The sequence below is a fragment of the Mus caroli genome, chromosome 11 (assembly GCF_900094665.2).
Source record: "Mus caroli chromosome 11, CAROLI_EIJ_v1.1, whole genome shotgun sequence".
NCBI lineage: Eukaryota > Metazoa > Chordata > Mammalia > Rodentia > Muridae > Mus > Mus caroli.
Window position 1 is genome coordinate 99,549,614 of NC_034580.1, and position 17,155 is coordinate 99,566,768.

General features: G+C 42.0%; 1 protein-coding gene across 1 annotated transcript in view; it reads right to left on the bottom strand.

Annotated features, from left to right (window-relative positions):
- The window catches only part of LOC110304566 (titin-like), an 85,383-nt gene that overhangs the window by 41,376 nt on the left and 26,852 nt on the right, over window positions 1-17,155 (bottom strand). The window contains exons 6-7 of the mRNA XM_021175964.2: window positions 8,903-8,974; window positions 6,776-6,850 (exon numbers count right to left, since the gene is read on the bottom strand). Coding sequence (XP_021031623.1) covers window positions 6,776-6,850; window positions 8,903-8,974 — 147 coding nt within the window. The remainder of the gene's footprint in view (window positions 1-6,775; window positions 6,851-8,902; window positions 8,975-17,155) is intronic.

The following is a 17,155-nucleotide window of genomic DNA, read 5'->3' on the forward strand; positions in this document are numbered from 1 at the left end:
GCAGCATGGAAGTGTAAGCCGAATAAACCCTTTCCTCCCCAACTTGCTTCTTGGTCATGATGTTTGTGCAGGAATAGAAACCCTGACTAAAACAAGTACCATCATCAAATTGTATCTGTTCTTATATATGAGAGTACCGCTCTTCATTCAGCAACTGGTATTTTACTATATTTATTCCCCTAACTCTCTTTCACTGTTCAATATCCGTGGCTTCTTCCCTCCACCACCTAGTTGTACTAGAGATCCACCATGTGGATGGGTCTCTAGTACAACTGTCACCAATCCCTTCCAGTCTTGGGAAATAATTCTATTTTGAGTAATTCAGTTTAGAATTTGTTTGAGATATGGCAAGTGCATTTCATATGAAAGCATAGCATCTTTAAAATGCTTTAGATCTATCATTTCCATAGGATATCATCCTACTCACCTTAACTTTGTCCCCACTCTTAGCAGGCATATGCTCTCGGACTATTCGGAAAACTGTTGGGGATAAGCTTGTAACCCTGGGGCCACCAGTCACATTCTGGCAGCACAGTGGTTTGAGAGTAACCCTTTCTCCTGAAATAGGCTATTGGATCAGATTGTCCTCAGCCTTTTCAACTTTTCTCTGCCCTCTGGCACAATGTCTTTCCCTCTTTCCTCCTTCCGGAAGCTCCTGCTGTCTGGCTCAGGCACCAGAACTGTGCCCTTTGTTCTCCCTTTTCTGGCACTCCTTGCTTCCCAAGCGCTTCCATTTCCACCCTCAATTTTTCAAGTTGTTCAGCCATTCTTCAAATCTTTTTAAATGTTCCTTCCAATCTTTTTTTTTAAAAAACAAAATTATAGGAAGAAAAGAAAGAAAAAAGGAGAAAGTTGCCTCTGGAAGCAGAGTTGGGGATATCCCAGCAGAAGCAGCCACAATAAATTTTGCTGGTGTCTTGAAAAAAAAAAATAGCACTTGAAACCAAATTTCCCATTCTGCCTAGCCCCATGACTGGGTACTACTTAGAGCTGGCTTTTGCTGCTTTGTGGGTTCTTTTTTCTTCTCTATCATTTTTTCACCCTTTCAATCCCCTAACACTAGATAGATAAAAAGGATAGAAAGGAAAGGAGCAATGTTATGTTTAGACTGCTTCCTGCTGGTTGGGGGTGTCAAGTTCCTTGGAGACTGACTCACTGAGCATGTCCGGATCTCTGGAGACGGTAAGAACTCCGAGTCCTTTGGAATACACTCATATTCTACCTTGGCTGATCTTTTTACTGCTCTTGCTACTTTCTTTTCCTGCCTGTAGTGTGTGCTCCTCTTAGTGTTAACTGTGCTGCTTTGACATCACCAGGGATGAATTCCTGTGTCTTACCACATGGAGGCTGCTACAGTGCTGACACTTCTGCTCCAGGTCCTCATCTTCCTCAGAAAACATGGCTTTCTCTTTTGGTACACTTCACCTGAAGCTGAGTCATAGCCATAGTTCTTTTGAAGGCATAAATAAATAAATCTACAGGAATCTAGGAGTGTTAAAGTAGCACCACATGGCTCCTGTCAGGCTGGAGAACGCAAGCACTGAGCACTGTGCATCACCTGACCTTGAGCTGTGGATCACCTGACCTTGAGCTTGTCTGTTATTGGCATCTTGAACAGCTTCCACAGAATCTTCAGAAGCATCATTTGCAAAACTGTCCTGCCACCTAAGTGTTTTTCTTCCTACAACCAGGGAAAGAACCATGGGGGGACTTGTGCTACCTTACTCAAGAGGAAAGGGTGACAGAAGAGACCATGCTAGGCAGCTAACCACTGCCTGGTCCTATGCAGTGAGGGTCAGACTACAACACTGGCCAGTGCATGCAAACCATGATTACTTGGTCCCCCTCTACATGGTTTTTAGGCTGATATCCTCCAGACTTTCACCCCAATGCTGTTCTTATCCACTTGGGCTGCACTTCCAAAACTGGGTAACTCAGACAAAGATTTCTTGTGTAAGTCACACAAAAAAGCACAAGCTGTAGAAGAAAAACAGCTAGAGTGTGTCATACAGAAAGTGTAAAACCATGTGCTCTTCAGAAGATACTTCATTAGTGAAAACACAACCATAACCAGAGAGAGGAGACTTACTAAATACATATCGGAGACAAGAGACTTGTATGCAGAGTACAGAAAACACACTTAAAAAAAACTCAGCAAGGTTGCTTAGTGTGCATGGGCATGTGCCACACTCAGAACTCATATGGGGGAAGGAGACTTTTGGGACTTGTCCTTAGACCTTCACATGTGTGCCATGAAATATGCTCACCACACACATTTATGCACACAAATACATGCACACAAAATAAATAGAGAAAAAAACAGATCCTTGTAAGAAATTTGGTATAGTGGCAAAAGTGTGTAAAGACAGAATTCAGGAGGCAAAGGCATGAGGATAGCACAAGTTCAAGGGCAACCTGGGCTATATAAAAAAGACCCCGTGTCTCAAAGACAAACTAAAACCAAAGTTCAATAAGAACAAAAACACATGGGATTCAGATGTGGACACAGGCTTAAACACATAGCACTAAAACACACTGGAGTATAATAGACGCTACACAATATCAGTTATTAAGTGAATGCAACATTGACTACAAGTTTACAGACACTATTTGCGGGAAGCAGGTGTGGCCGCATGGGCCTAGATGGCGCCCTGGCCCATTGCCAAGCCCCTTGAACCCCACATGTTTACTGCCTTGCCAAGCATGCACAGTGAAGCTGCACGCGTGGGCTGCCTGCCAGGCTGGACTGTTCCTTTTGATCCGGACCTGTCAGCCTATGGGTGACCGACTTGAGCTTGTGCCTGGAGCGTGTGTGATTTCTGATTGGATGAGGTGGAGTGGAGTGAGATGAGGTCAGTCAGCACAAGTATAGGAGGGTTATTGTTGTTGCCCTTGCCTAAGTGGAGAGAGTTATAGGGGGAAAAGCCACAAGTAAAGAGGCTGCTGCGTGAACCCGCCTTGGTGTCCATGTCATTCTTGTCTCTGCGGGTTGGAAACTGCGGCAAGTGGTGGCCTGTACGGGGAACTCATTGCGTTGGAACTCATTGCGTTGGTCGGCAACGGTAAGTAAGGAAAGTTTAGTAAGCAGCGGTAAGAAAATTTAGGTAAGTGGCCAGTTTAGAACCTCTTTAGTTAGACTCTAAGAGTCTGTGGCTACCTCTAAATTCTGTGTTTTTATCTAAACAATACTGAGAACATACCACTGCCGATTATTTGGAATTTTAACTTACAAAAATTACTCTGTCAGAGGCACATGCCAACATTTATTGTAGTTATTAGGGCTAATATGGGATGTTCCATACATAGCATATGTCACCTTAAATGTTCCCTGTTAATTCATTTTCTCTTAAGTTTTTTGTTGTATTTAGTTCTGTTTGATACAGGGTTTCACCACATAGGCAAATATTTATTGACTATTTAGTTGGTGAGAAGTCTGTAAAGATGTATAAAATTCTTCCTGTTCTCAAAGAAAATGTAAAGATGATGTAATGAAAGTTTCATTTTTGAGAACCCAGATCCCCCCAAAAGTCTCTGTACTGATCCCTTTCTGTCTTATCTTCTGAGCTTTGTGCTCTGCATTTACATAAGTATTAAGTATTCCACTTCACTGCAGTGTATTCCACTTCTTAGGTATTTTATGAAGACTTTTTAGTTAGAGCTTCTCTTAAAATCAGTACAGTGAATGATGGTCCCTGTGTTGTGGTCCCTGTGCTCACATGGGTGCATACACACAAGAGAGAGAGGATCTGGTCCTTTGTTACAACATACAGTGTGCCCCTGCAGCAGGTGCTTCTAGTTGTCTTTATTAATAATCATTTTAAGTGATTGTCTCTCTTCATGAAGAAGAAAATCAGGTAAGGTTCCCGGGAAAAAAAGGGACGAAGCACTAAGGATCTCAGATATAGAGACGAAGGGAAGGTTTCCTGGAAAAAGGGGGATGGAGCACTAAGGTTCTCATGAATAGATATGAAGGGGATTTCAGCAACATGGGTTCAACTGTGACTAAAATGAAAGTAAAAATGTTAGACATCTGGAACTTGGTCAGGGCGTGCTTGAGGGATGCCAGTGGAAAATACAATGCTGAAATAGAGGAAGGGGCAGTGGCTCTTGAGGAGGCTAAGAAGATTGCTTCTCAGGCTAGCCGCCGAAAACCTAAACAGCTTAGACAACAAACCAAAGATAAGAAAGAGAAGAAGGAATCTAGCTCTGAAGGGTCTACTAGTGACAGCAACAGGACTGATAGCAACAGTGTCGTCTGTAGTCAGATGTCCCGCTGGAGTTTGAGGCAAGGTAGGCTGCCCAAACCATCAGCCCCTTCGTTGCCTTCTCCTCCCCCTTATAAAGATGAGGGAGACAAAAGGGGAAAGTGTAGTCTTCATGCAAAAGTCTGGAAAAATGTGCCCTCCATTGAGGGGGCTCTTCCCAGTATTTCAGGACCAACAGGGGCAATGGTATCATGAACCCCTAGAATGGAAGGTTGTACAAAGATTGAAGGAGTCAGTTTCGACTTATGGGGTCTAGGCTGCCTTTACCGTAACTTAGGTTGAGTCCCTACAGCGGTACTATATGATGCCTTTTGATTGGCAGAACCTCTGCAAGGCCGTTCTTTCAGGAGGAGGTTATTTAACCTGGAAGGCTGCTTATATTGAGCATGCTGTTGAGTAGGCTGAGGCTAATGCTGCCACTGGACTCCCCAATGCAGCCTGGAATGTAGACATGTTAATGGGGCAAGGGAATTTTGCCAACAATCAAACAGGTTATGCTATACAGGTTTATGAGCAGATTAATAACTGTGTGAAATCTGGGCTTCAGCTACACTGGAATACAAATTTGAAAGCTGGTATCCTTATAGTTAACCAAAGAGTGGAATGGTTGCAGGAACAGATGAATATTTTGGAGCAGTTAGTATTTGCTTCCTGCATTACTCATGTCAGGAATGTGTGTAACCTCTGTTCAGTATCAGAATTTTTCCAGAGCTGCAAATCTGTCGCATGCGATTGGTGCCATGCTGCTACACAAAGATGAAGGAATTTCGAGCATCGATTGTTGCCGTGAACAACACCCATGTGGAGATTGCAACTGCAAAGCAATGGCTGGAGATCATCCAGGGAACTGTGGGACTCTTAAAAAATTGGGGAGGGATGGCCTTTTGGGCGTTCCTGCTGACTGTTGTGTGTGGAGGAATGCTTTGGTGGATGGCACATATGTGAAGCCAGCACAGGGCTGATAAACGAGCTTTAGTGCAATCTATGGTAGCCTTGGAAGCAGGAACATCTCCCCAATGTTGGCTCAACATGCTGGATTAGTAGTCAATGATGGGTAAGACCCTCATGTGCGCATACCAACCTAAGACAGGATGGCAAAAGTGAGGCACGCATGGGGGCAACCTAAGACAGATGCTGATCCCAGAGCTACTAATAAAACAAAAAGGGGGAGATATGAAAAGCGGGTGCGGCTGCATGGGCCTAGATGGCGCCCTGGCCCATTGCCAGGCTCCGTGAACCCCACATGTTTATTGCCTTGCCCAAGTATGCACAGTGAGGCAGCATGTATGGGCTGCCTGCCAGGCTGGACTGTTCCTCGTGATCCGGACCTGTCAGCCTATCAGTGACGGACCTGAGCTTGTGCCTGGAGCGTGTGTGATTTCTGATTGGATGAGGTGGGGTGGAGCGAGATGAGGTCAGTCAGATGAGTATAGGAGGGTTGTTGTTGTTCCCCTTGCCCTGAGAGTGGAGAGAGCTGTAAGAGAGAAAGCTGCAAGAAGGGCAGGGGAAGAAGAAGCTGCTGGGGAAGAGAGCTGTAGGGGAAAAAGCTGCAAGTAAAGAAGCTGCTGCTGTGAACCCGCCTTGGTGTCTGTGTCGTTCTTGTCTCTGCGGGTCGGAGACTGCAGAGACAGCGGCAACTATTAGGTACCAGCTAGTAGAAAGGCAACTTTTTCTTGTTGTTGGGACAGGATCTCATCTTTATCCTAGGCTATCCAAGAACTAGCTGTGTAGCCAAGATACATTACTAGTTTATCCTCCTGCTTCCACTCTGTGAGATCTGGGGAGGACAGGCATTCACATACACACACCCCACCCGGTGTTTGGCTTACATCAAACCCAAGGCATCATGCATGCTAGGCAAACACGTTTCCAGCTGAATTACACCTCCATTCCAGGTGAGTGCTTTTTAAAAACTGAACTATAAAGATCAGGTGAATGGTGCAATTGCCATACACTGCTGGTTGAGAGATGCTAAAGATCACGGTGAGTGAAAGAAGACAGATCCAAAAGGCCACAAATTATGGGATGTCATTTATGAGATGTTCTGGAAAAGGGAAAATATAGGCTCAGAAATAAGACTAGTAATGGATTAAGGGCTGAGAGGAGTGGCTGAGGGCAAAGTGCATGAGGGGGCTTTGACCTTTCATTGTCATTGTGTATGTGTATGTATGTGTTTGAGCACTAGTATGGAGGTAAAAGGACATGCTTATTGAGTTGGCTCTCTTCTTCCACTTCAATGTTGTTTCTAGAAATGAAGCTCAGGTCACTGGGCTTTCATGGTGCTATGCACTGAGCCATTTCACTGCCCATGGCAAGCCTTTTGGGGTGAAAGAGTTTGCAAGGTTGTCTAAGCTGTGTAGTAGTGGTTAGATAACTATGTAAACTCAAACCGAATTGCATGAAAATTATACATCAATAATCTTGACTTCAGAAAATAATAAGCAAAAAATCTAGCATAAAGCAAACGTTTAAAGAAGTAGATGAAATCACTCTAAGAAGATAAACCTTACAGGTGTTCCAGCTCCAGAGTCTTTATGAGGACGCTCGCAACCGTTGTCAGCTGCACCTGTGTGATCCCCAGGTCCCTGAAGGAGAAAGCCAGACTTCATGAGGAACCATTTCATCACACGCTGACTCAACCTTCAGCTTTCCTATAAAACTACCTGGCTCAGGAGTAAGGAAGCCTGTCCTAGAAGAACTTACTTCTACAGAGTTAACTATACCTAAGGTTACTACTTATGCCATCCACTCAATGGGCTGGCACTGAACACAGTTAATCTTCTTATTTATCATTCTCCTATTGCCTTTACTCCATAACTACCTACTTTGCATTTTCTTTTCTTTTTAAAAATAATCATCAGATTCTTCTAGAGCTGGAGACAAAGACAGTTATGAGCAGTCAATCTGGGTAAGTAGCACATACTCTTACCCAGTGAGCTACCTCTCCAGCCCCTCACTAGCATTTTAAAATCATAGAGTTAAAACTAAAACTGTGACTTGTTTGTTTGTGACAGGATTTTTCTGTGTAGTTTTGGCTGTCCTGCAACTCACTCCGTAGACCAGGTTGTCCTGGAACTCACAAAGATTCACCTGCCTCTGCGTCCCAAGTGCTGGGATTAAGGGCATTTTCCTCCACCACCTGACAACATTTTTTATCCTTAAGACAAAATACTCTTTTATGTGCAGGGTAGAAGACAGAATAACACTAGAGATCTTTTGAAAACATTGTATGGAAACCTACTACTATAGAAGCTTCTTAAAGTACATGTGTACACACACATACACACACACACACACACACACACACACACACAGAGAGAGAGAGAGGGAGAGATTAAGTGGAGTAACCCTACAACAGGGAAACAATTTGCTTATGAGACACCACAGGCTAACAAATTAAAAAGGCCAGTATTGAGGACGGGTTATTTGCTTGAAGTTGTTGGCCATTGAAGTCCCTTAGATTTGCATTATTATACACTATCACCAATGCTCTTGATTATCTCCCATAACTTGATGGCAATACCTTACTGCAAAAGGTACCACATACTTAAGCCACAGAATATAAAGAAATTAAGCTATTATTCAACTGGAAGCCTCACATTTACTGGCTATAATAGTGCTGGAAGGTACTGTGCACACTCCCAGTGGAGAAAAGTAGTCAGCAGTCTTACTCAACCATGAATCTTGCAAGCTAAAACAACTGCCCTGGCAACACATGGTCACTGATAAAAAAACAAAACAAACAAACAAACAAAAAATCTGGCACACATGTCAACCAACCATTTTCCGATGGAATCTAAGGTCTGCTTCATAAGCTGAAATCCATAGATAGCACATTATTGGGGCACGAATCTGACTAGATAGGTCATAGGCTCTAGGGGAGAACCTACTGTTGTTACTCTGCCAAAGAATATAGTATTAACTTAAATTCTAGTGACTTATCTTTAAACCCATACATTAACATATCCCTCGGACCTCACTAGGGAAGATTCTTTTTGGAATATATGGTAATTAACACAGAGACTCACAGAGGTCAAGGTGCAGAGAATAAGAGACTGCAAAACACTCAGCCCTTAAATGGGACATTTTATATCGCATCTCTCTTCCAGGATCCAATGGTCATTTTAGGAGAAAGGGCAGAAAGATTATAATAGCCAGAGGTATAGTCATTCCCCATAATGACTACAAGCAAACTGTTTTCCAAACACGTCAGAGCAGCTGCACATATGAATTCATGGCACTTGTGATAGCATGTATGTGAGAGACTTATACAAAGACAAGGCAGACAAAATTCCAACACGAAGAGGGAAGTGGAGCATGAGGTGATGCCTATAGCTAAGGGCTATTGGGAACTGACAGCAAGTAAAACCAGGAAAGCCCAGAGAGAGAGAGTGTGGCCCCCAGGTAAGTTGACCATATTCCACTGGAAAGCCACACAAGCAAAAGTCTAAGGGCACAAAGTTGGGTGAGTAGGGAAGGAGTACTGATTTGGGAAGAGTTGGGGAAGGGATAAACATGATCAGAACAGTGTATGGTGTTATCAAAGAACTAGTAAGAAATGAGAAACAATGTTCTCGGGTGAAAGCCAGTAAGGATAGAAGTCATCTCATGATTCACAAGCTTATCATAATACTTACAGATATTTTAATGCTGGCAACTTAAAAAAGTAGGGATCTTCAACAACTGCAAGAGGATTACGGCTGAGAATTCTGAAAAATACAATTTAATTGGAATTACCAGCATTTTCAATATGCATGAGTCTACTTATAAAGTTTAATTTCTTTGATATGGAACTTTAAAAAAAATCACTTTGTGGGCCACCAAGGTTGTTCAGCAGCAGGTAAAGGTGCTTCCCACCAAATCTGACAAGTTAGGTCCAGGCTCCAGGACCTGCATGATGGAAGGAAAACACTGAGCTCCCCAAGCTGTGCTCTGACCGCTACATACATGTCATGGCAATCACATGTCCTGGCACTCATGTACCCACACATAAACACAAAACAAATGAGCAGACACTAAAGAACAAAATGAAACAGAAACTATCAGGGGGAGAAAAACAGAAAATAGTGGATTGAAAAGAAAAAAAAATGTCAGAGAACTTTTAGGTCAAAAATCCTACAGACACGGGGCTGGAGATATGGCTCGGTGGTTAGCACTGCTGGCTGCTCTTGTTCAGGTCTCAGCATCGACAGAGTAGTTCACAACCATCCATAATTCCAGTTCCGGGGATCCAATGCTGTCTTCGGTCTTCTGAGAGCAATGTGTGCATGGAAATACACACAGGCAAAATACTCAGACACAAAAAATAAATAAACCTATTTTTTTTAATCCCACAAACATGTACATTGGTAGTAAGCCCTTTCACTGTAGAAAACATTTTAATGCCTCCCATTATTCAAGATGCTTGTCCATTTTAAAAAATATAAAAGAATTTTTGCTCAATTCACTCAGTCAAAGGAAAAAAAAAAACATGTGGGAGGGTGTGTGTGTTGCAGGACCATTTCCTTGGCTGTGGAGCGAAAGAAAAGAGGATGTCAGAAGGGGAACTGGGTCCATATTCAGGCTCCATCAAACACTCTCTGTGTGAGGGAACTGGGTCCATGTCCAGGCTCCATCAAACACTCTCTGTGTGAGGGAACTGGATCCATTTCTACTCTCTGTGTGAGGGTGTCTGTGATCATTTATCAGTCTCCTGGTCTAAAACTTCTGAGGGCAAGGAACATGACTTATTGCTACTGTTATCTCTGTGCCTAAAATTTCTATGGTATTAAACAAGTGTTTGCTGTATAAATAAGCAACATTGTTTATACATCGATGAAATCAATAAATACTCTCCCCACACTGTAGACACAGGGCTTGTGTTCTTGCCCGGCCTTGGAAACAAACAAAAATAAATTTAATTGAAATTAAATAGAGTAATAGAAAATCTGCCTTCAGGTTAAAGCTAATCATGATTGGTCCATGTCTATAGAATATGTTAATAATTATTTTGACTAACATTGATTGTGCTGGAGGAGAAAGGGGTTCATGAGTCCCATCCTGTGGTGGTTTGAATGAAAATGGTCCCCATAAGCCCATAGGGAGTGGCACTATTAGGAAGTGTGGCCTTGTTGGAGATGTGGCCTTGTGTCACTAGGGGTAGGCTTTGAGGTTACAGAAGCTCAAAGCAAGCCCAGTGTCACTCCCTCTTCCTGCTACCTGCCCATCAAGCCATAGAACTCTCAGTTCCTTCTACAGTCCCAATTAAATGTTGTCCTTTATAAGAGCTGTTGTGGTCATGGTGTCTCTTCACAGCAGTAGAACCTTAAGACACAACCCTGGCTGAGGAGTTATGAACAGCTGAATGTTTTTGGAGTGGAGTAAGTCAGTTTTTCAGAGTGAGACAGACCCCTAATAAGATGACCGTGCTCCAGTGATTCCACACATAGAGAAATACATGGACATAATGGATGTATTTCTCTTGCTGTGACAAAACACTATACCTAAGGCAACACATTAAAAAAAAAGTTTATTTGGAGTTAGAGTTCCATAGAATTAAGAGCTTATGGCAATAGAGCACAGGCATGAGTAGGAAGCTCAGGGCTCACATCTTTAACCACACAAAGCAGAGAGAGCAAACTAGAAATATGCTAATCTTTAAACCCTCAAAGCTCATCATCAGAGACTCATTTTCTAACGAGGCCCACACCTCCTGAACCTTTCCAAATGGAACCACCAACTGGGGACCATGTATTCATTCAAATGACTAAAAAAGAAGACATGAAGTTGGGGGTGGGTCTGGAAGGAGTTGGAGGAGAAGGGGGTGAATATCATCAAATTACACTATATGAGATTCTCACTGAAAGAAATAATTAAAAGCATTGAATTAAAAAATGCGACAATAACTTAAATGGTTAAGTTATTATTGGCCCATTGACCCATGAGAAATTAGACACACAGAGGCTATAGGACATGTGTGCTTCTACGTTCATAAAAAATAAAGTGGGAATTTGAAGTCAGTTCTGACACCAAAGCTTATGTTTAACTTATTAGATGGAATTTAAGACAGCTGTAATTTAACATTAATTTATAGAGGACTTAATATATAAAACCTTTAAATTTATTTCTAGTGTATATCAATTGTATCAAATAATGAGTTAAACATAACTTCTTGTTTTGTTTGTTTTTTGAGGCCAAGTATCAGGTAAATCACTTTATAGCATCAAACTAGAACTTACTATGCAGCTCAGAATGGCCTGTGAACGCTAATCCTCCTGATTTAAATATCATGTGCTGGGATTGCAGACATGAACATTGGCTTAAAAATAGTGGTTTAAACTTCATGTGCTTATCTGAAAATATCTCTACAAGAAGCATAGTTTTCTTTTATTCTTGTGCCAGGACTAATACCTAATTAGCTCATTGTCATTGAGACTTGAAAGACTCAAAGCCATGACAACATGGTGACATCAACAAAAGTGTTGACATAAGGACATTGTCACAGTGTCTTTTCAAAGCTACAGAAACCCTAACTGAGACAGGGGCCAGTTTACAGTGTCAGTGGTTCAGTCCATGTGTGTCTAAGTAGGAGTACCCATAGAAGGTAGGAAGTTAGTAAAGGGCCATGAAGATGGAGGGACTTCAAAGGAACAGAGATAGAATGCAGGTGATTTGCAGGAAGAAAGAAGGCAATACGAAGAATTAAGTGACCTTCAGGATGGTAAGGCAGGGTAGAGGAGGAGGAATGAGAGTATCTAACACTAAAGATCATTGAAATACCACATGGAAAGTTACCACTATAGAAGCTTCCTAAAATACATACATTTTTTCCTAAAATAAATATTATGAGTTGTCCTCAGATATGTAATCCCTGAGAAGTTATCCATGTTCTAGAAGATGGTCCTACATTCATGCCATGTAAGCACAGGTAGCATCAAGTAGACTCAGTGAGGTTTGTTTGTTGGTTTTTTTTTTTTCAAAACAATAATCACTCAAAGTCTGTAGAGGCATTTTAATCCAGTAACATGACTGCTCTGAACACATCCAAAGACCTTCTAGGTCTGTGTGATCTGGCTGGTCACAAACACACCCTTACTACATACCTTTAATCCCAAACAACAACATCTAATTGAGGGACAGACAAAGTGATGAATCAGATAAAAATTTGACAGGATAGGATATGCCCAACTCTCATGAGAGCAACATGGGAAAGTTGCTAAGAGAAGCAGAGAGAAAGAGAGACTGTTCAGTGAGATGGAAGTCAGTTGAGAGGCAGTACAGTGGAGTTGAATTCATTGCAGTTCAGTTGATGGCAGTTCAGTTCATGGAGTTCAAAGGCACTTTTTACTAGGACAGTTTTATGGAGAAAGGTTGCAGAAAGAACAAGCTAAAAACAGGTGAAGACAAGACAAGTCAGAGAATGAGGAGCCAAAAGATTAGAACAGAATGCTATAGTTAGTTTGAGGCCAGGCAGAGCAATTTAGCCAGAAGCTGAGAAAAACTAGTTTGAATCAGTCAGCTTGGAGAGGAGTTTGAGTCAGAACAGCTAATAAGTTAAACCAGCCAGCCAGTTCAAAAAGAGCTAGCAAGAGTGAGTTTATTCAACAGTAAACCTCTGAGATGACAATTACACCTGCAGAATAAAAGCTTCCTTCTAAAATGTTGGGAGGGCAAAGTGATGGGAGGTATAAGAGCTGAATTAAAGAGAAAAGAATGTGGAGGTGGATTTGAATAAAAAATTATGCCGGGCGTGGTGGCGCACGCCTTTAATCCCAGCACTCGGGAGGCAGAGGCAGGCGGATTTCTGAGTTCGAGGCCAGCCTGGTCTACAAAGTGANAGGCCAGCCTGGTCTACAAAGTGAGTGCCAGGACAGCCAGGGCTACACAGAGAAACCCTGTCTCGAAAAACCAAAAAAAAAAAAAAAAAAAAAATTATTTGGTGTGTGTGTGTGGATATGTTTAACAGAGTCACCCTATAATGGAGAGACGATGCCTCCTTCAGACAACATAAGCTATCAAATAAAAAGCCAAAGTACACCTAATATGGATTACTTCTTTTCAAGTTGTTGGTCAGAGGGGTTCCCTTAGATCCCCTCCTAAATATTACAGGCTATTTCCAATCTATTGGTTACCCTGTATATTTGATCATAAGACCATATAGCTGAAGATACAACATATTTGAGACATAGGGCATGGAGAAATCAAGTGCTACTTGCCTGAGCTACTTTATATAGCTATGGTAAAACACCATGACCAAGAAAACTTAGAAAGTGTTTAATTAAGCTTATACTTTCAGCAGGTTCGAGTCTTTGATGGAAAGTATAGGTGTGGTTGCAGAAACAGCTGAGAGCTTACATCTTGATCCACAAATAGAAGGCAGAGAGTAAAAGAGCACTGAGAATAGCTAGAGCCTTTTAAAACCTTAAGGCCTACACCCAGTGACAAAACTCCTCCAAGAAGGCCATTCTTTCTAATCCTTCCCAAACAATTTCACCAACTGAGGACCAAGTATTCAAATATATGAGCCTATGGGGGCTACTGTCATTCAATCTGGAAGCTTCATCCCCTAATAGCTAGTTTTCATAGCTGGAAAGTGCTGGAAAATGCTATGTACACTAATGGAGGAGAAAAAGAATGACTGAAATTACCAAGTTGTAAAACTTCAGCAACTATAACAAGCCACTGGTGCAATAGTGGCAGAAATGTTATCCAAGTTACCAATCACTTTCTGATTAGATTTAAAGCCCACTACCTAAGACAGAATTCATGTTTGGCACAAACTAGGCGAAAAACCTGTAATTCACTAGTTCATTGGCTATAGAGGAGACCCAAGTACTATTTATTCTGGACATAATAATGAACTGTTCGCTACATTCTTATTTTTATGCCCACAGATTAGTGCACCTTTCAACTCTAATCAGAGAAGCTTCTTTTTTAAATTTCTTTTTACAGTAGATGAATACACAAAGACCTACAAATGGTCAACATGAAAAGAATAAGAGACTATGGAGTACTCAACTATAAATGGGACATCTATACTATACCAAATCCTGTCCCCCAAAGGCTCATGGATCACCATAAAAGAGGGGAAAGAAAGACTGCAAATGCTAAAGGGAGTAGATGTCTTCAGAGAAACAGTATTTGCTAGACATTTGCACTGTTGCAAAAATAAACTCATACCATCTGGAACTATATGCACGAGACTGGTATAAGACCAACTTAGTTAAAATCATAGCATGGAAGGGGGAAGGACTCATGAAGTTCTATCCCTATCTGAGGAGCTACTGACAACTGATGGTTTCTGGGTGGGGAGAATAGTAGATTCAGAGATGTAGGTCTTGAGAGGCTATCCATGCTCCAGCAGATGGTCCTACACTCATGCCATGCACATACAGGCAGCACCAAGAAGCCATGGTGAGTTTTTGTTTTTAAAGAACACTCAAAGTTGTTAGGAGGGGAAAGTAGTGGGAGGTGTAGGGGATGAACTAAAGGGGGAAGAATGTGGAGATGGGTTTGATCAAAACATGTTACATGAAAACCCCCACTGTCAGAGAATACTCAAACATGGTTCTGGGCTCCCTTCCCACTTGGGGGTATGTCTCTTTTGTGTGCTTTACTCTGTGTGTGTGTGTGTGTGTGTGTGTGTGTGTGTGTGTGTACAGGCTTACATGAATGTGCTTCTGCTTTCAATAAATCATAGCTGACTGCTGAAAGAGTCATGTTATCTTAATGTATGAAATTCTCAAAAAAATATAAAACTATAAAAGAGTAAATAGATAATTATAATAAAAACACAACAGCCTATAACCCCACCACTATGGGGAACAACGTCAAGTTGAGATCCTTCAAAGCCTCATTGGTAGGTCTCTGGGAGATGTCACTAGAATGGCCTGTCTTTATTTGATATAACTGCATGCTGATCTTTCTAAGAGTTGATTTCAGAAAACAATTCCAGGCAAATATTTTAACTATGACAGCTACATGAGAAATCGGATTATAGTTAGGATGAAAAATAGCCTAAGCAACAAGCTTAACAGAAAAGCTGAAGAATAAGACATCTGTAGGAAGTCTAAGATGCTCCAATATATCCCTGAAAAGCCAGAGGAGCACAAGTCACATACCTGAGTATTTGGAAGTCCATGAACATGTGTATGCATGGGCATAGGTAAAAAACAACCAAAACTTCACGAGGAAGTTCACCCCTGGCTGACCTTGCAGTTCTGCACAGTTAGAAGGGAGAGGCTAAGACTGCCTCCAAAAGCACTCACACTAGAATCCCAAAGACAGGCAGGGAAACAGCTTCCTTAGAGGAATCAAAATAAGCAGTGACCCAGACCCTGTTTCAACATGCAAGAAGAATGTGAGGAAAGAAGAAATCCTTTCTTTTCCTCATCTACAAGGTCCATGAGCCTTTGAGCACACCTCCCCACTCCAAGCTCCTCGGTGTAGGATTTTGTGTTATACCAGTAGAGTCCAAGGAAATAGAAAGGTCAAGATATCTTAATCACAATGCTAAGAATCACCTTAATGAAGATAGCTGGTGATGAAAATGGAGAGAAGAACCAGCAAGACTCAAATTCTAGATCTGTAACGTTCTACTGATGTGATTGGGTAAGACAACCTCAGACTTAGGAAGTCCTTAATAGCATTTTCCTATCTGGAGTGAATGTGAATGAGACAGGGCATCTAAGAGGGGCATGCTTAGAAGTAGTGAGTTCATATGTCTAATGGACCAGGGACAGGAGTTCTGAGAATGGTGACGGTGGTGTGTCCAGAAGCTCTAGTGTTTCCTGAGGGAAATGGATTGTCAAGTTTAGCTCCTATTATAAGGAAAGGAATGCTACCCAGAAAATTACATGCAAAGCTGCTAAGAAGTTCTGTACATGTTAACGGTGTGAACCTGGACATGTGAGTCAAGATTTCTCAGTTTCAACAATTTTTAATCACAAATTGGTCATAAGAATAGTAATAATGGCACCTTGGGCGCGAACTCTGCAGACTGTCCCATGGTCCCTGAGGACTCTCCATGTTGCAGGTGCCCTAGCACATCCAGGATCTTAGCATCACTGGTGAGTGGAACACAACATCTGTTCCAAACCAATCGTGACAAGCCTGTGACAGCAGGAGCAAGGACACAGGAGCCCTGCCTGACCAGCAGCTTGGGTTCCTTCTGATTGGTGCTGGTATACCTTGGTTTCGAACACACCAGACAGCCCCACAGTCCCCAGAAGAGACACCATTTCCAGGAACTGTAACACACCCAGGATCTTAGGATTTCAGGATACCAGGAGCTTGATCACACCAGGATCTCAGGGTCTCAGAGGAAGCTTGACTGCCAAGAACTCTGACACACCCAGAATCTCAGGTTCACAGGATCCTGGAATTACAGGATCACAGAGAAAGCTGGACTCTGAGGAGTCCTGAATCAACTGGGATTATAGGAAGAACAGGGTTCAATCAGATATATTGAGGGCAGCAAGCACTTGAGATAATCAGATGGTAGGAGGCAAGCATAAGAACAGAAGCAACAGAAACCAAGGTTACTTGGCATCATCAGAACCAAACTCTCTCACCATAGCAAGTCCTGGATACACCATCACACCAGAAAAGCAAGATATGGATCTAAAGTCACTTCTCATGATAATGATGGAGGACTTTAAGAAGGAAATAAATAACTCCCTTAAAGAAATACAGGAGAACACAGGTAAACAGGTAGAAGCCCTTAAAGAGGAAACACAAAAATCCCTTAAAGAATCCCTTATAGGAAAACACTACCAAACAGGTGAAAGAATTGAACAAAATCATCCAGGACCTAAAAATGGAAGTAGAAACAATAAAGAAATCACAAAGGGAGACAACTCTGGAGATAGAAATCCTAGGAAAGAAATCAGAAACCATAGATGCGAGTATCA